The 23,237-nt window shown below is 44.7% G+C and overlaps 1 protein-coding gene across 1 annotated transcript; it reads left to right on the forward strand.

Annotated features, from left to right (window-relative positions):
• Positions 1 to 124: 124 nt before the first annotated feature.
• Positions 125 to 19,851, forward strand: SF3A1 (splicing factor 3a subunit 1). The gene is made up of 16 exons (XM_081286130.1): positions 125 to 263; positions 2,957 to 3,078; positions 8,402 to 8,609; positions 9,698 to 9,955; positions 11,809 to 11,883; positions 12,652 to 12,802; positions 13,073 to 13,266; positions 14,226 to 14,343; positions 14,646 to 14,831; positions 15,486 to 15,607; positions 15,702 to 15,947; positions 16,509 to 16,716; positions 17,217 to 17,371; positions 18,380 to 18,481; positions 18,596 to 18,667; positions 19,351 to 19,851. The coding sequence occupies exons 1-16, from the start codon at positions 201 to 203 to the stop codon at positions 19,450 to 19,452; spliced, it is 2,382 nt and encodes a 793-aa protein (XP_081142256.1). The 5' UTR covers positions 125 to 200; the 3' UTR covers positions 19,453 to 19,851.
• Positions 19,852 to 23,237: the final 3,386 nt, after the last annotated feature.

Raw genomic sequence — 23,237 nt, forward strand, 5'->3', positions numbered from 1 at the left:
GGCCGTACCCACCCTGAGGAGCAGGAAGCTCGCCATAGCGAGGGGAGGGACCGGAAGTGCGCCAGTCGCGCCTCCGCTACGACGACCCGCTTAGCCGCCGCCATCTTGTGAGCTCGTCGTACGGTGGGTGCGCGAGTCTGTCTTGACGCAGTACCAGTCATCGATACCGAGGCGGACTGGCAGCCCTGAGCGTCGCAGTCATGCCGGCGGGACCCGTGCAGGCGGTACCCCCGCCGCCGCCCGTGGCCACCGAACCCAAACAGGTACCGCGTCCCCCAGCTCTACCGCAGTCCAAGCCGGAGCCTAGGCCTGGGCCCTCCCCTCCAGCCTTCCTCACTCCCGCAGAAAGAAGCGGCCCCTTTGGAGGGTTTGGAAGGACTACAAGTCCCAGGAGGCAACGCGCTTTCCGCGCTGCGCGGCCTTCCCTCTAGAACTCTAGTTCTCAAAGTAGTCCGCAGACCAGCAGCACCGGCATCACCTAGAGCTTATTAGAAATGTAGTCACTAACCCAGACTTTTTAAGTAGACATTTTTAACAAGATCACAGTGATTAATTAAAGTGTGAGAAGCACTGATTCAGCCCATCCACTAGGCTTTTGTCTTGTAATTCCTAATTTCCCTACCTTCGTCGTATCTTTTTGGATGTTAATTCTTAGCATCTACTCTGCACTTACTGTGCTGGCATTCAACATTACCAAAATGAATGAGGCACAACCCCAGCTTTAGGGAAGACGAACAGACTAAAATACCCACCAAATGTTTATTGCCTTGATTAATATAAATGATGAAGTGCCACTCACCCCTAAAGTGCTCAGTCGGCTATTGGTGAAACAGATGCATGAATAATTGCTATATGGTGTGGTATCACAATACTAGAAGTACTGGATACAAAGGAGCCGTTAAATCAAAAGTTCTTGCTGGGGTAGAGGAGAGATGACCATAGTTGAAGTGCACAGTAAAGAGAGGTAAATTATTTTTAGAAGGATTAATAGGAGTTCACCAGGAGGATGATTAGGGAAGGAAAATGGCATACTGTAATCATTCGGTGAACATTTACTGAGCTCACACTGTATGCTGATCACTGCTTTGGATTCAGAATACTCCAAGCAACAAGACAGAAAAGACCCATGTCCTTTCCACCAGTATTTATGTGTTCTTGTCATTTTCCTAGGCACTAGGGGAAAATAAGGTAATACCAGGTAGTAAGTTCAAAAGCAGCAAGATAAGAATCAGATAGTGCCTCTCCCTGATCAAGGGTAAGTGAGCAAGTGTGGCTGAAGTGCAGGGTGGGGAACATGGTAGCTGGAGATATGATTCTTAGGATTTGACCTTGACCTTTTAGAAAATGGGAAAAATGGAAGAATTTCTAGGTAGTAATAGTTCTGTTTGAGATTCAGGTGGTCAGGCAGTAATGAGGGGAATTGCTAGGGGGATCAGAGATACTGAGGAGCTAGGCATTGTGGGGCCCACCTCTAATCCCAGCCTCTTAGGAAACTGAGGCAGGGGGGATCCCAAGTTTGAGGCCAGCCTGGGAAACTTAGAGACTGACATAAGTGCTGGGGATGATGTAGTTCAGTGCTAGAGCACTTGTCTAAAAAGCCTTGGGTTCAGTCGGCAGTACTGGGAGGGTATTTACTTCATAGGGTTCTTATAAGGGTTGTAAGAGTTAATAAATTTAAATGCTTTTAAAAGACACCCGCAACCTACTTTGTTAAGGTTTTACAAATAATATTATCATTGTGGAGGCCCGGGTTTCTGGCCTGTGTGAGTTGGAGACCATCTATGAGGTTAGAAATGAAAAGTGCAAAATGCCAAGGAGTAGGCTGCACCTAAAGCACTGTGGCATTCCAAAGTGATCTGGATTGATTTGGCTGGATTGTTCAGCCAAACAGAGGAAGTAGGGGACATAGTTAGGATTGCCTCACTAATGTGAATACAGTAAAGAGAACCAAAAGCAAAATTTTAGGGGTCTCTAGCATTATAGGCTAGGAGGCAGGAAGGAATCATGAGCAAGAAGCAAAGATAGAATGAGGCTTTGGTTAAACAGTTTTGTGAAGGGATAGTCACTGGTGTTGTCCAGATAATGGTTGTAGTTGATTGTTGGCAGTTGTTTTTTACCTTGGCAAGAGCACTTTGAATGTGGATCAAATGGGAGGTAAGGTAGTGGAAACTCAGGATGTTAAGCTACAGTAAGAAAGGGAGGGAGAAGGCAGCAGTGGGACAGAACTTGAAGGCAGGGCATAGATTTTATTTTTCTAAGGTGAAGGACTTGACCCTTTGTTTATTACTAAGGGAAAGAAGCTACTGGATAAAGAACATGATAACTTACAGGGAAATTCGGCTATTCCAGGGGTGCTTCACAAAACATCGGTGCATTGAATGGTGATTAAAGCTATGGAATAGATACAGAGAGAAAGGGAATTCAAAGCAGAACGAAGCCGCCAGCAAGGAATTACCCATGTGGGTGTTGGGTGTTGGGTCCTAGGAATTAAACCAAGGCTTTATACATGCTTAGCGTATATTCTACCATGAGCTACACGCCAGCCTTCCTGTTTCTTTATTCAGCAATCAATACAACTGGTCTGCAAATTAAATGTTCTGTGCCAGGCAAAGTGCTGGGTGCAGGGTTACAAACATGATCTTCTGGGTTCTGGTCATCTTCTCAGAAGTAGCCAGAGCTGCTGCATCTGAATCACTTGAGCATTTGGTTAAAATGCTGGTCTCACTGAGACCTGGAGGGGAGCCAAGGAAGCTCCCCTTTTCCTTGGTTCCCAGGAGAAACCTGTGTAAGCACCATGCAGGTAACACAACTGCTTTTCTGAAACAGGGGGTTCTAAGGAAGTCTGCAGGGCAAAGTTTGTGCTGTAAACAATATCCTGGAAGGGTATAATGAGATGGGATGAGGGAAATTCTTCCCCAGACCTGGGACTTCAAGACTTTAATTTCTATTTTCACAGCCAACTGAAGAAGAAGCACCTTCAAAGGAAGATTCCACCCCTTCCAAGCCAGTGGTTGGGATTATTTACCCTCCTCCAGAGGTCAGGAATATCGTTGACAAGACTGCCAGCTTTGTAGCCAGGTAATGTAACTACTTCTGCACAGGTGGGTCAGAGGTGGATTGTGGCATGAAAAGCTTCTGAATCATCACAGAAGTAACCTGTGTTACAAAAGATTTTATTGGCTTGGATGTGTTAGTTTGTCCAAAACTACAACACGGCAGTGAGGTAGCCAACAGATAGGACTGACATTTCCAACATAGCACAGAGTCTCACCCTCTGTATCCAAAACAGGCCTGAGTAGATGCCTGGAAAGCTATTCTATCATAGACAGTTTGTCTGAGCTGCTGGCCTGAGAAAGGTAAAAAGGAGTTGATCATTCTCATTGTACAGGGACCATATTTCACCAGCCTCAAATGACCCCTCTGCAAAGTTGAGTCAATGAGTAAGCTGATTGGACTGAATAGAGCTCATTTATGTCATGCAAATGTTAGCTGCCTTCCCAAATGGGATGGAAGTTGGTCAGCTTTCCTCCTGGCTCACCCCATTGTGCTTATTTATGTACACTCACATATCCTTAGATGGAATCTTCTTGGACTCCAAAGAGCAATACATCCCCTGGTTTAGGGTATTTAGAGTATTCTTATGACAGCCAACAGATTATATCCAGCCTACAGTTGTTTTTGTTTGCCCTCACAGTATTCTTTTAAAACTCGAATTAGTTGTCAGTGCTTAAAAGGGAGGAAATTTCACAATAAATTTGGATTTCTGGCTTTCCTTTGGGGAACTGGCACCTTCTTTTTTAAAAATATTTTTTAGTTTTTATAGTTGGACACAATATTTTTATTTTATTTATTTATTTTTTATGTGGTGCTGAGGATTGAACCCAGTGCCTCGAACGTGCTAGGCAATAGTGCTGAGCCACAACTCCAGCCCTGAAACTGGCACCTTCTTGCTGGAAAGCTATAGCTATCCCTGAGAAGATTATTGCCCTCAGTTGGGGAATGTGTTCTCCAGGGGTTCATGCCTTGACAGTCACTTCTTTTAAGGCAGAATCCTTAATATTTTATGTAATTTAATGGATATTCCTTCCTTTTCCAGCCTCCTAATAAAATGAAACAGAATTACTCTAGTTGATATCTTTCACTGTGTCCCCTGTGTACGAATTCATCTCATCACGTATCAAGGGCTCTGAAACTGCTGCTCTGTTCTTGATTGAACATTATTAGGCCATTATCAGATTTCAGGCATCAGGTGTTGTTTAGAAAAACTTTTAATGTCTCACAGCTCCCCTTGTGTCTTGCCCTTTTCCCCTGATATTTTTAAAACAACAAAGAAGAAAAGGATGTTGGGTGAGGAATCACTATACTCTTACTATCAGAATAGTTTCTGCCTGTTGTTTTCAATTTTTCCTCTTTCTTTCTGGGCCTTGGCATCCATCCATTTTGAGATCCTTGTGATACTAGCAGAGATCCTTTCACAACTTTCTTTTCCTTTTGGTGCTGTGTTGTAAGCCCTTCATATTGCTCTGTAGTCTTCCTCATGCTGTGTGGAGTGTGATTTTCCAAAAGGAGCTTTTCTTTCTGGGTTGGGTCTTCCCTGCATTTTCTTGTCAGGCCTTCTGTTGACAGGATGCATTGTGTGCAGGTGGTGGGTCATCTTTGACTTAGCCAACTCCTCTCTATTTTCCTTTGAGATTGTTTCCAGTGTTTCCATTTGACCAACAAAGCCACAGGGGAGTCTTGGCATTTTCTTTCCCTTTTAGATTGTTTCCTTAGAAGAAAATATCACAGTCTACGATCATTTTAAAATTATTTAAATTTTTTTTGGTAGTACCAGGTGTTCTCCGGAGCATTCTGCCTCCAAGCTATCACTCCATCTCTTTTTTAAATCTTAGTTTAAGACAAGGTCTCACTAAGTTGTCCCACGCTGGCCTTGAACTTGAAATCCTTCTGCCTCAGCCTCCTGAGTTGCTGGAATTACCATCTGTTCCACTGCACCTGGCTAAAAAAGACTTCTTAAGGGCTGGGGATGTAGCTCAGTGGTAGAGCACTTGCCTAATATGTTCAAGGCCCTGGATTTTTTTTATTTTATTTATTTTTTTATTTATTTTTATTTATTTATTTTTATTGGTTGTTCACAACATTACAAAGCTCTTGACATATCATACTTCATACATTAGATTGAAGTGGGTTATGAACCCCAAATTTTACCCCAAATGCAGATTGCAGAATCACGTCGGTTACACATCCACAATTTTACATAATGCCCTATTAGTAATTGTTGTATTCTGCTACCTTTCCTATCCCCTACTATCCCCCCTCCCCTCCCCTCCCTTCTTCTCTCCCTACCCCATCTACTGTAATTCATTTCTCTCCTTGTTTATTTTCCCATTCCCCTCACAACCTCTTATATGTAATTTTGTATAGCTATGAGGGTCTCCCTTCATTTCCATGCAATTTTCCTCTTCTCTCCCTTTCCCTCCCATCTCATGTCACTGATTAATGTTACTCTTTTCTTCCTACTCTTCTTCCCTGCTCTGTTCATATTTGCTCTCATTATATCAAAGAAGACATTTGGTATTTGTTTTTTAGGGATTGGCTAGCTTCACTAAGCATAATCTGCTCTAGTGCCGTCCATTTCCCTGCAAATTCTATGATTTTGTCATTTTTTATTGCTGCATAGTACTCCATTGTGTATAGATGCCACATTTTTTTTATCCATTCATCTATTGAGGGGCATCTGGGTTGGTTCCACAGTCTAGCAATTGTGAATTGTGCTGCTATGAACATCGATGTGGCAGTATCCCAGTAGCATGCTCTTTTAAGGTCTTCAGGGAATAGTCCGAGAAGGGCAATAGCAGGGTCAAATGGTGGTTCCATTCCCAGCATTCCCAGGAATCTCCAAACTGCTTTCCAAATTGGCCGCACCAATTTGCAGTCCCACCAGCAATGTACAAGTGTACCCTTTTCTCCACATCCTCGCCAGCACTTGTTGTTGTTTGACTTCATAGTGGCTGCCAATCTTACTGGAGTGAAATGGTATCTTAGGGTGGTTTTGATTTGCATTTCTCTGACTGCTAGAGATGGTGAGCATTTTTTCATGTACTTGTTGATTGATTGTATATCCTCCTCTGAGAAGTGTCTGTTCAGGTCCTTGAAGGCCCTGGATTTGATCCCCCCCACACTACATTAAAAAAAAAAAAAAGAACAAACAAACAAAATAAAACATTTTGCCAAGTAATTTACTTTCCAATAAAGTATTTTATGTAATACTTTGCTTCCATAGACATAATAGTTGGCCTTATCTAGTTCCCTTAAAAATAAATATGCATCCATGTGTAGGTGGATTTTTAGCTACTTTGATTGCTTTTGTAGGCATTTTTAAAATACATGAACTTGCTTTTGTTCACATAGCAATGAGGGGATAGGCAAATTCTTCACTCTGGGAGAAAGCCAGCATGTATGACTCTTATCGTGTTTTTGCCAAGGTTGTACACATATTTTGGAGCAAGCAGTAGAATCTTCAGTGGAGTGTGATTTTCCAAAAGGAGCTTTTATTTCTGGGTTGGGTCTTCCCTGCATTTTCTTGTCAGGAAGCTGAAGTGGAAATTACCCTTAAAAAGTCCCATCAGCCGGGTTGAGTCAGAATCATGTCTTTTTCTGCTGAAATCTATTACTCGTGTTGGAGGGGGTAATTCTAAAATTAACACTCAGCCAACTTAACACCACAGAATAGCTTGGAATGAACATGCCTGCCTTCTCAGCATTGGATCTTTTCAGTTTCCAGATGTGGCAAGGTTGTGGCTTAGGAGGCAGTGATGTATGGGGACAACCAGAGCCCCTTTTCTAGTAGTACTCAGTCTGCCTTGGGCATTTGCTGTGCATGATGACCTACTTTAGCAGGATTTAAGTGTGCTTTCACCCTTCTCCTCGTGTGTGGTTTGCCTTATGTAAGGAGGTAGAAAAATGCTTCTTCCCAAAGCATGAGGTTTCTGTTGGGCTAGTGCACTGTCAAATTGAGACCTCATGGTGTTAGTCACACTATAGGATGTGACCAGAACTTGCTGAGGCATTAGTCTGGGTGTTGAAAACCACTAGCATGGTATAGATTGTTGTGGCTAATATGGGCCATAGAGTGGCCTGCATTCTCTTGCCCTCTTTGATAGAGCCAGGTGTACAAAAGTCTGAGGAGAGTAGAGCAACATGACTGGCAGCAGCCCTGAAGCTGTGCCTTGGTGTGTTCACCTTTGAGTATAGGGCTCTGGCCAGAGGAGCAATAAAAGCCCCACAGTCCTCTCTTAATAACCAAATCATCTTGAATGTTTATGGAACTGGCACTTCTACCCTTCATAGGAGTAATAGCCTCAGGCATTTACAGGCGAATCTATGATTCAAAAAGACTGGTATCTCCTGAAGTAATTTGGTTTTCTCAGTAGTACTTCAGGTTACAGAGGCAAGGTGATGTTAGCCAAATTTTACACATGGGGAAATTGAGGCAAAGAGTAGTTTAGTAACTTGCTCTAGGTCATAGTGAGTTGTTAGTGAATATGAAACTTCCATGTGTCTTTTAAGGTTTGTGTGCTTTCTGACTGACACAGGTGTTATATGTCAGTGTGGCACTTTGAATTGTTACCATCAGGACTCTAAAAACCAGGATTTCCTAAATATCATGTTAGGGACTTTTTTTTTTCTTTTTCTTTTTTCTTTTTAATTATCCTGAGGTTTTGAAGGTATGCATACTGGGAACATGGGGCATACCTGGAGAACCATCCCAGGCAAGGAGAGCAGTAAGGAGAAACCCCCTAACTCTAGCCAGTCTCACCACACCTGTCATCTGAATGTGCCCTATACATTCTCATAGATTATTTCAATTTCCATGGTTTTTTAGTCCTTCTCATTACCTGGAGGACAAAGTCTCAGTTAGGAATTAATATATTTTTTAACACCTCACTGAGAACTAGTCTCAGCAAACTTTGAGCTAAACTTTAACAGCATTACTCTGTTGACCTCACTTTGGGCTATATTTTGTTAGTAAAGGCATACATACTAGTATTTATTTGGGGTAGTAATATGTATCTTTTAAATATGTTTTTTTAAACTGAATAATGTTTATTAAAAGCAAAAAGTGATAGCTCGGTTGGTTTGTGGAGGTGGCAGACCAAGGACCTAAAGAGTGATAGAAGTCAGGGTGGTCTATAGGTAGAGGTGGCCTGGGCCAGGCCAAGTGAGTCAGATGGCACTAATTGCTGGTGTCTGGAGGCTTGAGGAGGAAGTCTGTTGTTCTGAAAGATGGGCTGCTTTGAGCAGGAAGTGATGGCAAGAAGAGGCTGGAATGGATGATGTTTTGAATCTGAGCAATCATAGATACTGTGGTGTTCATTCTTATGTCTTTTTCTTCTTCCAGAAATGGGCCTGAATTTGAAGCTAGGATACGACAGAATGAGATCAACAATCCCAAGTTCAACTTCCTGAACCCCAATGACCCTTACCATGCATACTACCGTCACAAGGTCAGCGAATTCAAGGAGGGAAAGGCTCAGGAGCCCTCTGCAGCCATCCCCAAAGTCATGCAACAGCAGCAGCAAGCCACCCAGCAGCAGCTTCCCCAGAAGGTTTGGAGCTTACCCCCTTTCCCCAGATTGAGAGGGAGGCAAGGACAAGGGGGGTGTGGCACATAAATAACTGTTGTCCACATCTCACAGCCACCCAGGGGGACAAGGGAAGCTGTTATCCCTATCTTAAGGAAGCAGGCAGTGCTCAAGCAATGAGGTACTGATGACAGTTGGCATTTCCTGATTACTGCTAGTCATACTTTGCTCTGTGCTTTATTGACACCTCTGAAGGTCTGCATTGCAAAGGCTGATTGAATGATTATTTTACAGATGATGAATCTGAGGCCTGTAGGACTTTGATTTACTCAAGGCCTTTGCCATGGTATGAGGGCAGTGCTCAGTGTGTGAAGGACCTCCGACCTCCTGCCTGATTAAGCTAAAGGATATGGTGTGGCCTAGGCCTCTTTGTGCCATTCCTTCCCTTCAGTCTGGGCTGTCCTAATACCACCCTCCCTGCATTGGGCTCAGGATCATGGAGTCCACCACCAAGGACTACTAGGGTTGTAAATAAAAGACAGGAAGGGCCAACACATTTTGCCTCTTGGATAGTCCTGGCCTGGTCTGTTCATTTTGCTTTCTTGCCAGCTGGTGGAAGAAGCTTACTTACATGGGAAGTAAAGATTAAAGACAGGTTCTAAGAAATTGTGTCACAATTTACTACTCCTAGAGCCTCAGATTACCTCGGTTTTCTCATCTGTAAAAAGGGCTCATAGTAGATGATCCATTTACCTTTATATAGTGGGTTTCTGTGCATGTACATAGGTCTTACTGCATTTCCATCCCCCTTAAGTAGGATTTAGTAAGTCAGTTTCTGTCAATATTCTGTCATGCACTTTTGGTCCTCAATTTCAGGGCAGGGTCAGAGATACAAATGGACACAGTCTCTTTTGAAGTCATTCAGGGAGTTGAGGCCACAGTTGACCAAGAAATTAATACTCTTTGAGTTAGGATTCTCTCATGCCAAGTGCTGGTGGTGTGTTAATAGAGCATAGTAGTATACAGCCATTCTTCTGGGTGGTGGTGCTACCTCTCTTTCTGGAGCTGGTCCACCCCTATGCCACTCACCTCATACTTCCTCTACATTTTAGGTCCAAGCCCAGGTGATCCAAGAAACTATTGTGCCCAAAGAGCCCCCTCCTGAGTTTGAGTTCATCGCTGACCCCCCATCCATCTCAGCCTTCGACCTGGATGTAGTGAAGCTGACAGCTCAGTTTGTGGCCAGGAATGGGCGCCAATTTCTCACACAGCTGATGCAGAAAGAGCAGCGCAACTACCAGTTTGACTTTCTCCGCCCACAACACAGCCTCTTCAACTACTTCACAAAACTGGTGGAGCAGTATACCAAGGTATCTAGATGGGGCTGGGTCATGTGTTGGGCCCAGGGAGGGAAGGCATCTCAGCAATATCCATTCATTGTCTGCAAGGACACTACTTGTCTGTGAGCTTGTGGGCAAATATTATGAAACCCAGTTTAAAGTAAAAATCCTGTTTAGTTATTTCTTTAAATTCAGAAGAGATGTCTTATTTATAAAGAGAAATGAAACATATGCTTGCATTCTACCAATAGCTGATTACCCACTACGTGACAAGGCCAGGTTGCTAGCTGCTTCTAGGTACATGTACCTTTTCAGTTTTCCTAGTATAGAACTTAAGAGAAAGCAAGCCGTCACTGGGTCAGTGGCACATACCTATACTTCTAGCTACTCTGGAAGTTGAGGCAGGAGGATCTCAAGTTTGAGGCCAACCTGGGCAACTAAATGAGACTCTATTTCAAATTAGGGCTGGAGGAGTAGCTCAGTGATAGATCACCCCTGAGTTCAGTACCTACTATTATGGAAAAACAAATGAACAGAGAGAACCTGGACAAGTCAATACTGGTATTTAAAATTATCAGCTCATTAGTTTATTGTTAAGAACATTGGTACAAATTTGCCTCGGGCACATTTTTCTTGGTGCATATATAGCTCAGGTTGTTTTCCTTTCTTTTTTAGTGAAATGGTTTACATTTCTATTTTTGATCAATCTAAAAAAAATATGTTTGATCTAAGTTGAAAGGACTCGGGGATTTCCTCAGACTTCTTTTACCCTAAGTATATAATTTAAAAGAATTGTAAAACTGTGTATTTAGAGAATTACCAAATCTCTGAGCATGATAGTACACACTGAAGACCGGGGATATTACTGTGATAAAGCACCCTTGGGTTCAGTCCCCAATACCAAATAACCAAATCCAGAAGCTAGTAGAGTAGCTTGATTATAATCATTGAAGAGTACTGTAAGTACACGGGATCCATTTATGAGAGTGCTGGATTCCTCAGTGACTCCCTTAACATCCCTCAGTGGACTGCCTCCATGGTTAAAGGTTACCATTATTCTGTTACTTTCCTGGTTTTTTTTTCCAAAACTTGGTATTTGCATTTACAATTCTGACTTGAAGTCCCTAGTGTCTCTCTAACCATGGAAGACCCTATCAGTAGAGGTAGATTCTAAGGCTAGAGGTAGAAGGAAGAGCAGGGTGGATCATCCTTTTTGCTACTGGTAGTAGAAACTATTGAAACAGTTATAATGGCTGTCTGTCCAGAACAAAGGTAAGGGCTAGGGATGTAGTTCCGTGGTAGAGTGCTTGTGTAGTGTGCTTGAGGCCCTGGGTTCAATTCGTAGCACTACAAAAACAAAATGGTATTCCTTCTCTCAGTAAATGTAAATGTCAGATGGTATTCAAGGTGCTAGAAATGTAGTAGTGAACAGAAGACAGAATTTCCTGTCTTCGTAAGAGTTTCTAATCTAGTGGGGAGGAAATAATAGGTGCAACATCAGTATGTGTCAGATGTGATAAGTACTATGGAGAAAAAGGGGATAGAAATATAGGGTTGTGGGATGAAGAAGTCTGAGTAGCATTTTCAAAGGATAAGAGCAGACTAGTGTTACAGAAACAGCCATCACATGCTGACCATGTTCTGGGTAACCTTCCAGTATTTGCATACTTTTTCTGCTAATCCTTGAGCAACCTTTTTACATTGGTGGTGTCATAATTTTGTAGAAGGAAGCCAAACTGGGATTGTTAGGTAACTTTCCCAAAGTCCCCCAGCCAAATGGATCTGGAATTGGGACCCAGAATCCCTTACTCTTGCCCAGCAAGTCTGCCTTTCCGTCTTGTGATATAATAACACTAATGTTTGCTTTACCTCTTCTATTTTAGATCTTAATTCCACCTAAGGGCTTATTTGCAAAGCTCAAGAAAGAAGCTGAAAATCCCCGAGAAGTTTTGGATCAGGTAAAGTGAATAAGATTTCTTGTGACCATTTAGTAAGTGGGGGTTCAGGTTCTACTCTGTGAGTTCTGTGTTTAGAAACACTCTGAGGTAGTATAGGTTGAGTGTCCCTAATACAAAATGCTTCAAAGGTCCAAAAAATATAAGAAACCATTTCTAGGCTATGTGTTTAAGGTTCATGTGAAAAGCAATTGGATTTTGTGTTTAGATGTGGGCTCTTTCCCCAGGGTATTTCATCATGTATATGCAAATATTCTGAAATTCAAAACATTTCTGGCCCATAATTATTTCAGATAAGGTGTATTCACAGGATGGTTAGAAGAAAGGCCTTGTGGCTACAAAGGCCAAAGAAACCAGGTTTCATATGATGCTACATTCTTCTTTACTCTTAGCTTCAGTAGGTTTGTTTTCTAACCAGAAGGCTATCTTCCAAGCAGATTCTCTGATGATATATGCCTAAAAGCTCCCAGGCTTTCAGAGTTGAGAAGCTGTATTGTTGCTAACTGATCTTAGTGGATACTTAAAGGTTTTGTTTCTCGGGTTTTTAACATTGCTGGTTTTCTTGAGAATACTAGGTTATCATTCAGACTTCCTGAAAGATTCTCCTACTCCGAACTCAGAACTCAGGAAGTCCCTTGGCAATTAAAGAATACCAGAACTTGCCCTTGGCATCATTCTGGTGTGAAGAAGATGCTAACTTTGGTGGATCCCAACCTTATTGGGAGTAGACACTGACTGAGATCAGCACCATGTTGTTTCCTATCCCTGTAGGTATGTTACAGAGTGGAGTGGGCCAAGTTCCAGGAGCGAGAGAGGAAGAAAGAAGAGGAGGAAAAGGAGAAGGAACGGGTGGCCTATGCTCAGATTGACTGGCATGATTTTGTGGTAGTAGAAACAGTGGACTTCCAACCCAATGAGCAAGGTAGGTCTGTGAGGAGAGTGCCTCCAGTTGGGAACTTGGAAACCCCTTTAGATGTTTCCAGAGGGCTTTATCACTGTTTCTTCTCTGCTCCCATTTTATTTCTACCACTTTGCCCAAATTAAGTGCAATTCAACAACTGTTTTGCCTTATCCTGAATGGGCCTCTGTAGATAGAGCAAGGAATCAGAGTGCCAACCCTTGGAGAACTGGACCGGCAAATAGGTGGGCCTTTGAAATGGAATCCTTTTGACTCTGGCTCACATCCTGTTAGGGAACTTCCCTCCCCCAACCACACCAGAGGAACTGGGGGCCCGAATCCTCATTCAGGAGCGCTATGAGAAGTTTGGGGAGAGTGAAGAGGTCGAGATGGAGGTTGAATCTGATGAGGAGGATGAGAAACAGGAAAAGACCGAAGAGCCTCCTTCCCAGCTGGACCAGGACACCCAAGTGCAGGACATGGATGAGGTGAGCTCTCAGGTGGCTTGTGTGCTGACCTTTCCCCTGAGCCCAGGAGATCAGGGTGATGCTATTCCCCGAGTCAAAGGTTTAGCTTCCTTGTGAGCCTCCAAAAGAGGCGTGGGCCCTAAACAAGGCTGGACTGACTCTATAGCTGCCCAAGTCCAGGCAGCACAGAGCCTCTTTCCAGCTCTGATAACAAAGATGCATTCACAGGCAAGGATCTAAAAGATGTACTGGCCCTGTTCTGTTTCTTTCTCTTTGCCTTAGAGGCCCTGCTTCCTCTACCTCATGCTAGCCCTTAGTTAGGGAACTCTGCATCACCCTGTGCTTTGATGACTTTTGAACTCTTAGGTCCAAATGATCAGTAGTTCTCCAGAGCTTTTCTAAATGTAGCCTATAGTCTAAAGGGAATAAACCAATAAAAAAACAAAACAAAGAAATTAAATGTGGCCTATACTTTCTTTCAGACATCCCTACCCACTTCCAGCCTGGCCCTCCAAATAAGCACAGTCTCCAGAGCCAAGCTGTTGTCCCCGCTCCCCCCCCCCCCGCCCCCCGCAAAGAATTTGTGTGCAGCCTGAGAAGAAAGGGTCCTTGTGTCTGTGGGAATTGAGTTTTTCTCTTCCTCCCAGCATTGCTCTGTGAGCAGCTAACATTGAGTGTGGACTCTCCTCTTGCACCCCTCCCCTGCATGTTAAGTGCCCTTGGCCTCTTGGGACTGCCTGGTGCCAGCTGCTGGAAATGCCTGGGAGGAGTGTTAGCACCATGGCCCCTGGTGCTCCCATTCATGCTGTGAGGAAGCAGTTTGGCCTGCTGCCAGCTGGCCTCAGCTGCCCTGGGAGGCTTAGCACATGGACGTTGGCTGGCAGAGGCCAAGGCTCCTTGCCACCATGAGAGCTGCCAGAGCTCAGCTGTAGGTGGTCTCTTGTCCCTTTTCTGAGCCCTGCCACTGCTTTGCTTTTCAGGGTTCAGATGATGAAGAAGAAGGGCAGAAAGTGCCCCCACCCCCAGAGACACCTATGCCTCCGCCTCTGCCTCCGACTCCAGACCAAGTCATTGTTCGAAAGGACTATGATCCCAAAGGTACGGTCTGCTTTCCAGCTCTTGGGCTGCCCGGGAAGGTCCTGCCTGTCTTTGTGTATTTCTTAGATTGGGCAATTTCTAGGAGGTCTTGAGGCATCTTTTTTTGGTAAGAGCACTGATAAGCCTATCTATTATAGGCCTCAGGGTAGGAAATAAGATTTAGTCATTGCCAGTGTCCTGGAACCAGGTACAGGAGTGTGCTCACCGGATGCATCATCAACGAATGATGCATGAATGAAATACCACTGTTTTACCTCAGCTGCCACCCTGTTTTCTCATTTGGACATCTCTTTGCCTTTTAGCTTCCAAACCCTTGCCTCCAGCCCCTGCTCCAGACGAATATCTTGTGTCCCCCATCACTGGGGAGAAGATCCCAGCCAGCAAAATGCAAGAACATATGCGCATTGGGCTTCTCGATCCCCGCTGGCTAGAGCAGCGGGATCGCTCCATCCGGGAAAAGCAGAGTGATGATGAGGTTTATGCACCAGGTGAGGTGGGGTGTTCCTAAAAAGACTGTGCAATGTCCAGGTCATAGTCAGCTTGCTTTATACAGATAAAGAAAGCAGCAGTTGAAGTTAATTAAAGCTTTTGAGGGTAGGTCTGGCCTATGATTTTGCCAAAGAACTTCTCATTTCTAAGAAAGACTCTCCAGAGGAATCTTCCAAAGGCAGGCACTGACATAGATGACATGTGCTGTTGGCTTCTCAGCAGAATCTGATAATAGCTGGGAATAATACTGGCTTCTGAGCTTTCTTAGACTAATGGTTGAAGTACCATGACTCCTAGAGGACCCACCAGTCCTCTTTTAACTACAGTTTGGGAAGCAGCAGAGTAGGGAGGGAACTGCCAGCGGCAGAGCACGAGGCTTTTAATATCCTGATTGCTAATTGTTCTCCCATCTGCCCTCTCTGGCCCATTATTCTTTTATAACTCAGGTTGGACAAGTATTGGGTCTATAGACTTAGGGTCAACTGAGCAGTCCTTGTGCAGGCTGAAAGGGTAGGAGTACAGTGTTAGACTGAGTGTCAGCCTTGCACTGTGGATCCAGCTTCTGTCCTACACTCCTGGAAAGCTTCTGCCTTGTTTGAAGAGCACTGAGTTTAGCTTCCCTTTCTCTCTTCCCATTGTGTGGCTGCATAAAGGTCTGGATATTGAGAGTAGCTTGAAGCAATTAGCTGAGCGGCGTACTGATATCTTTGGTGTGGAAGAAACAGCCATTGGTAAGAAGATTGGTGAGGAGGAGATCCAGAAGCCAGAGGAAAAGGTATGGCTTGAGTGGATCCTTTTGTCTTCCTGTCATCTGTCTCCTACACTTGAGCTCAGTTTTAGAGATCCTGTGGCTTTGCTTTACTTTGCAGGTGACCTGGGATGGCCACTCAGGCAGCATGGCCCGGACCCAGCAGGCTGCCCAGGCCAACATCACCCTCCAGGAGCAGATTGAGGCCATTCACAAGGCCAAGGGCCTGGTGCCAGAAGATGATACCAAAGAGAAGATTGGCCCCAGCAAGCCCAATGAAATCCCCCAGCAGCCTCCACCTCCATCTTCAGCCACCAACATCCCCAGTTCAGCCCCACCTATCACCTCAGTACCCCGCCCACCTGCGGTGAGCTAGCAGCACTCTGATCAATTTTGGGGTTGGACACAATTGACTGAGAAAGGAAACTACCTTATTATAGTGAGGCCTGAATGCTGTGTGGGTCAAGTTAAAAGATAAAGAACTTTTTAAATGAAAGCGGGGATTGCTACCCTGATCTTCAGTCTGCACAGGTGGATTGGAACAGGGAAGAAGACAAGTGACAAATGTGAAAAACATGTTTGGTTTAAAGAACAGAAGAGCAGTGTGACTTAATAGGTCTTTGAAGCCTGCTAAGCCGTCACAAGGAGGCTTAGTTGAGGTTAACCCTTTTAGTTGCTCTCAGTGTCTTCTAGGAGCTGCTAATTGAGTCTGACCTATAAGTCCCACGTGGTGAGAGTGTCCACCCTGGGCCTCAGTACAGTTTCTGTCATGTGTCCAAAGTGAGGCTGCGGTCTTTTGGCACCAGGGGACTGAGTCAGAGCTGTCCAACTTCCGTTCTCAGAGATATAGGTGGCCAGTTGCCAGCTATGTGTGCCCTTGGAGTCAAGTCGAAGCTTCCTGTGACCTGTGGATTTCTTTCCCCCACAGATGCCGCCCCCCGTTCGTACTACAGTTGTATCTGCAGTACCTGTCATGCCCAGGCCCCCCATGGCATCTGTGGTACGGCTGCCCCCAGGCTCAGTGATAGCTCCTATGCCGCCTATCATCCATGCACCCAGGATCAATGTGGTGCCCATGCCTCCCTCAGCACCTCCCATCATGGCACCCCGCCCACCCCCCATGATTGTGCCAACAGGTCAGTCTCTCTTATATCACTTTACAGGCCACTGAGTCAGGGACCACAAGCTAAGCATTATCCAAAGAGTTGTGGCTAATGTTAGTGGCAGTTCTTCTAGCTGGGTGTCTAGCCCGGAGGAGAGCCCTGGCATCCCACATAAAGTATTCCTGAGCCAGGAGCTGGGAACCACATCTTCTAGGGAAGTGTAGGAGTCCATAATGGTATAGCTGGTGTTTGCACCCAGGGTTCAGGCCCCAGACAAGCTCAGAGGCCTGAGCAATGCTTGTTGTTGGCTGGCAACTGCTCCATCCATCAGTCCTGCTCCTCCAGTGCCCTGCTGCCTGATATGGGCAGCCTCCCAGGGCCCCCAGCCAGGGAACCTATTAACTGCCAGATTGAGCAGAGAGTAACATTTCACACCTCTCCATGGAACCTTTGAAGTTTCTCCCTTCACTTCCTCGCCAGCCCTGTTTCCCAGGCTCCTCCTCCACTCAAGTGTTGTTGTTTCCTCTCTGCAGCCTTTGTGCCTGCTCCACCTGTGGCTCCTGTCCCAGCTCCAGCCCCCATGCCCCCTGTCCACCCTCCACCTCCAATGGAAGATGAGCCTGCCTCTAAGAAGCTGAAGACAGAGGATAGCCTCATGCCTGAGGAGGAGTTCCTTCGCAGGAATAAGGTCTGTGATCTGGAGTGCTCTGTGGCCTGGAGCATCCAGGTCCAAGCCACACATTCCTTCAGTCCCCCTTTTCTACTCCCATGGTTTTAGTTTTAGCTTCTGAGGTCTAAACTAGCCATTAGAGTCTTCACAACATATATTCAAATGTGGGGTTAGCAGCTGGGGGAGCAGAGAGCAGTGGTGATGGTGGTAGTCATCGCCCCTTGGTGTGTATTCCTGTAGAAGCCAATAGGGGACCCAGCTGCACAAGCAGCATGACCTAGGTATGACAGGAACCTTGGACACTTAGAGGGAATCTGGGCTTGCCTATAGCTCCACCCCAAAAGGACTGCTTGTTAAGAGTACTGATATTAGGGTAGATAGAATCCTGGACATTGGCAGTCCCTAGGAAAGCTATTAGGCTCCTGTGAGGAGGCAGAAAGTTGCTACTTCTGCTTTCCTAAAGGATTTGACCCAGTCTCTTGTTTTCTAATACTAAGAAGAATTTTTAGTAATTCTTCTTCACTCAAGTTTGGGGTAGAGCTAAGCACATCATAGGCACTTTCTTTTTAGTGCTTACAATGTCACTGTACCACGCTTGTGGCATTGAGGTTCAGACCTTGTCAGCTATGATCACAGGCACTTTCTGTTTAGTGCTCACAATGTCACTGTACCATACTTGTAGCATTGAGGCTCAGACCTTGTCAGGTGGGAAGCTGATTTGTTAACCTAAGTCTTCTGGCTTGGGTTAATCTTTTTTCCCTTTGTGCTACTTGGGGTTTACAGAACATTTTTACCTAACTGCTTCACCCTACTTCCTGACTCAACAGGAGACAGGGCAGGTAGGGATCCATTATTTAAAGAAAGAAACAAAGTCTTAGGGGAATGACTCATGCCATGTAGTGAATTGGGGGCCAGACCCCAGGAGAGGACAGGTGACATTGTCTGGACAGTACTTGAAACAGCAGAGCATAGTTCATTGTTGGCTCAGGGATTCCACCGGCATAACAACCACCTCCTTTTTTGCAGGGTCCAGTGTCCATCAAAGTGCAGGTGCCCAACATGCAAGATAAGACAGAATGGAAGCTGAATGGGCAGGTGCTGGTCTTCACCCTCCCGCTCACAGACCAGGTATCGGCTGCTGCGCCCAGTTGATATCAGATGCGTGGGAATCAAGATGTCAAGAGACAATCTCCTCTAGCTGGCCTTAGCAAATGGGTGAATGACCTCTCCTTTGCCCTACAGGTCTCTGTCATCAAGGTGAAAATTCATGAAGCCACAGGCATGCCTGCTGGGAAACAGAAGCTACAATATGAGGTGAGTCAGAATGTCCCAAGTCCTGCCTCTTGAGTCCCATGGAAAAGAGATTTGGATGTGGCTGAGTCCATTCCAGTGACATTGCTGGCTAGGAGTCCTGGTAACTGATAATGGGAGGCCCTTGTGTGGGGTTCCAAATACCCTTTGCTTCAGCAACTGGGGGAGATCCAGAGACAAGACTTGGGAATCCTCTGGTAGATTGCTGACTCAGTGGTGAGGCCTGCCACACTGGTGTGTTCTCAGGTGGCCTGGCTCTGTGTAGACACTGAGGAGATGTCTAGCCTAAGTAGGTCACATGAAGTGCTTCATTCACCTCTTTGGACTTGAACATGTCCACACTCTGGGCCTATTTCCTTCTCTATAAAGTGCGGCTGTTGGATGAGGTGATCTCTAATGGTCTCATGATTTGAGAGTCAACCTCCATGGGCTTGATCAGGATCAGCATCTTGCAGAGTTGAGCTTTGAGCTAAATGTCAATGAAGGGAAAAAGCATCAGTTGGAGGAAAGGCAGGAGAAATCATTCTAGGAGGAACCAGAATCCTCCCATGTATCCCGCCCTAGTCTTCCCTCAAACTGCTAGAGTTCAGAGTTTTGAAACCTGCCAAGTTCAGGGTTTTGAAGCTGTAGTAAAGTACTCAAGGCTAGGTGCCATGTTCTATAAAGTACTCCCATCTATTTTCCAGGGCATCTTCATCAAGGATTCCAACTCACTGGCTTACTATAACATGGCCAATGGCGCTGTCATTCATCTGGCCCTCAAGGAGAGAGGTGGCAGGAAGAAGTAGAAGAAAAAGCCCTGCTTTCTGGTTCCATTTGGCTGGCCTCTCATGTCTTCTACCCCCATCCTATACCCAGGAGCCCACTTGGGGCCTCAGGTGCTCCCTGCACATTTGTTCCTCTTAACTCAGTTTGGATGTTCAAATTGTCCTATAAAGATTCATAGCCCCACTCCCCACCGCATTGGTAAGAGTAGCAGGGCTTTCTGAACCACTCTCTGGAATCCCTTTGTGTTAGAGTCTTGATTTGAAGTCCTTCGTTTCTTCCGGCACCCCATTAGGAATTGAGAACCCAGGGATGTCCTACAGAATAGTTTCATAGTGCCAAATGGCACTTGGTTAGTAGAATATGATTGATATTGTCATTTTGTATCTTGCAGTGGTCTAATAAACCTCTCTTAAACTCTTCTTGTGAAAGCATTGTAATAAGACTTGGCCCTTGTCCACCTGTGCCTCTTCACACTAAAGGCAGTAGGAACACTGTACAGGACAGAGTAGCTCCCCTCAGTTTGTATCTGAATTCTTACATTTTATGTTTTATATATTAGGGCCAGATACAGGCTGTTATTTTTGGAATCACACTATCACAGGGAGGTAGGTGCTGCTAGGGGTGTTCAGAGGGAGGAAAGTGAGAGTGTTGAGAATTGTTTCCTGGTTTTAAAACCTATGTTGTGAAGAGCGCATGTGTTTGAAGATTCTGAGAGTTCTCCATGCCTTTTTTTTTTTTTTAAGTTGTTGATGAACCTTTATTTTTGATTTATATGCATTGCTGAGAATCAAACCCAGTGCCTCACACATGCTAGGCAAGTGCTCTACCAATGAGTTACAACCTCAGTACCCCTAATGCCTTTTTTTTGGTATTGGGGATTGAACCCAGGGATGCTTAACCACTGAGCCACATCTCCAGCCCTTTTTTTTTCCCCCATATTTTATTTAGAGACAGGATCTTGCTGAGTTGCTTAGGGCCTCGTGAAGTTGCTAAGGCTGGCTTTGAACTTGCGATCCTCCTGCCTCAGCCTCCCAAGCCACTGGGATTACAGGCATGTACCACTGTGCCTGGCCCCCAATGTCTTTTATTTACAGTCTTTTCATTTGGTCCTCCTTCTTGCCCAATTAGGTCCTTTTCAGGACACAGAGGGGTAAGACCATTCCCAAGGTCACAGAATTGGTATTCTGGTCATCCCATTCCTCTCAGCCAAGCAAGCTCAAAGCTTCCAACTGCATACCTATGGCTCAGGCAGCACCATTCATGTGGCTCCATTACAAACTGCTGTCACATTTTTAACTTGGTCAGTGTGATTTCATTCCTTACCCTCTGACATTTATTTGCCTCCAACCCAATTGCTAGAAGTTTGCCCTTTGGGCCAATGCCAAAATTTGGCTTCCTAAAGTGGGCTTCATGGTTTAGTGCCTAAAGTTAGCCCACTTGTAGTTTCTTTTCCATAGGCAAGGCCAGAAATCCTCTTGAACACTACCAACTGGGCCTTATTTCAAGAGGTAAAAGGGGACCAGGAAACCTGGGGGAGTCTCATACTCCCAAGTTCTCCTTTCTGGGAGTAAAGGCTAGGGCAAAGTGTTAGGGCACTAGTCTCCTCCATAGATTGGCAGATCATACACTGCCTCTATAGCTGAGGCTGTGACAGGAATCCAGGAATGCTGCTGGGTGGAATGTGAGTGAATGGGCCCTTTGAGCTGCCCTGCAGGGAATGAACCCAGTTTCCCGGAGCTTCTGAATGAACATCTGTCCTGCCCCCTCAGTTGCAAGAGGCCCATTGACCAGGAGGCCTTGTGACCATCAGTGGCTATTGACCCAGCCACTGCATCCTGTAGGTAGCACCTTGCTATTTACAGAGTTGCTTGCAGAACTATTCTGGTTCTCATTGCTCTTGCCTGAGGATCATCATCTTGTTTTTTAACATGAGGTAGAATATCCAACATACATAGCCAGTGAAGGCTTTGGAACACCAAAGTAGCCCATGCATTCCTGGTCACCACCCTGTCTGTGCTGTACCACCAGAACAGACTGTGAAATAGAAAGAAATGTTTCTATTTTGGGATCACTGGGAAACCAAGCAGGACTGGAGTCTTTGAAAAGTTGCTGTAATTTTTTGTTTTAAAGAGTCAAAGCCATCTCATTATCCTGCCCAGACTGACCTTAAACTCCTGGCTTCAAGCAGTCCTCCTGCCTCAGCCTCCCAAGTAACTGGGGACTTTTTTTTAAAGATTTGCATTCAGAGGCTCTAGAAGCACTAGAAATTAAGGAATTTCCTTTTCAGTTCTACTTGCTGCTTGAAATAAGTGCTCAACACATATCCCCGGAGAGGCCAGTAATCATCAGTCCCATTTCACTTTGTATATTAGAGAATATGTACAATGGTTATATTAGGTAAATGTTAGAATATATCCATGAATGGAAATACCTAGTATAACTATAGCAATCATATATGTTATTTGTCCCTGTTATTTAAAAAAAATCAGGCAAAGTAATAACAGGTCATTTTTAAGGGTAAATAGATCCACATTCATAAGATTTTTAGAAATTTACTTTTTAAAAATAAAAAGTCTTGGGGCTGGGGCTCAGTGATAGAGCCCTCACCTGGCATGTTAAGGTACTGGGTTCAATCCTCGCCACCACATAAAAATAAAAAGTATTGTGTCCATCTACAACTAAAAATATGTATTAAAATAAAAAGAGATGGTATTATGATTATTAACTCTACTTATTTGGGGGAAATTGCTCTTAACTATTTTGCATTACTATATTTTAAAAAAAATAGGTAAACAGTTCTACGTACTTTTGGACTCTATAGTCCAAGAAGCAAGACAAGATAAACTCTTATGGTGAAGAGAGTACTGTTCCCTTAAGCTGAGTTAAATTAAGCCATCAGTGTTCCTTATCCCTGAGCTGTGGTGACTAGATCAGGGGTAGGCATGTGACCCAGTATTAATGTTTGACATACTAGGAAATGCAGGCTTCTCTCCATTTGAACAGAAGCTACCAGAAGACTTGTGTGGATATATGGAGAAGGATGTGAAGCCTGGATCTGCTGCCTTGAGGGGCTCCAGTTAGAGAATGAAGCAGCCATAGGGAGGTCAAAGAGATGCAGAAAAAGAAAAATGAGGCCATATCTCTGGTGACATAATATCTGGATTAAACTGCTCCTGAAGCCTTCCCTACCTGTGAATTCTTTTTAAACTTTGGGACCCACTAAATATTTGTGGTTTAAGCTTACTTGAGTTGTGTTTTCTGCTATTTGTACCAAAAGATTCTCAATTGTTATCCTCTGCATTGGGATAAATAAGCTATTTATAGCTTGCCTGCTCTTCATAGGCTTCTTGATACTGATCATATCTTCTGAGCCTCAGAAGGTAACAAAGGCACTTATGTGGGCTCATGGCCCATGCTCATAGGTAGCACATGTAAACTGCACGTTGTAGCATGTTGGAAGAGTGACCTATGTGAGCATCAACTTGCAGGAGTGACCTCTGCAGGATGAGACTCAAGGATATCAACAAATTCCTATTTCTTTAGTTAGTATCTCTTATCTTCAAACGAATGTCCATAGTAGCCAGGCAACCAGGTCTCATAGTATTGCCTAAGACTTCTCGTACTTTGCACTCTAGTGAACCACATAAATCTGTGGGTCTCTTATTCATTTATTCATTTTTTTCTGAGGTATTATGTGGTCTCACTTTGTTTCCTGGGCTGGCCTTGAACTCCTGGGCTCAAGTGATCCTCCTACCCCTGCCTCCTGAGTAACTGGAATTGCAGATACCACTGCACTTGGGACTCT

Source organism: Spermophilus citellus, assembly GCF_964194105.1.
Source record: "Spermophilus citellus genome assembly, chromosome: 3".
Taxonomy (NCBI): Eukaryota; Metazoa; Chordata; class Mammalia; order Rodentia; family Sciuridae; genus Spermophilus; species Spermophilus citellus.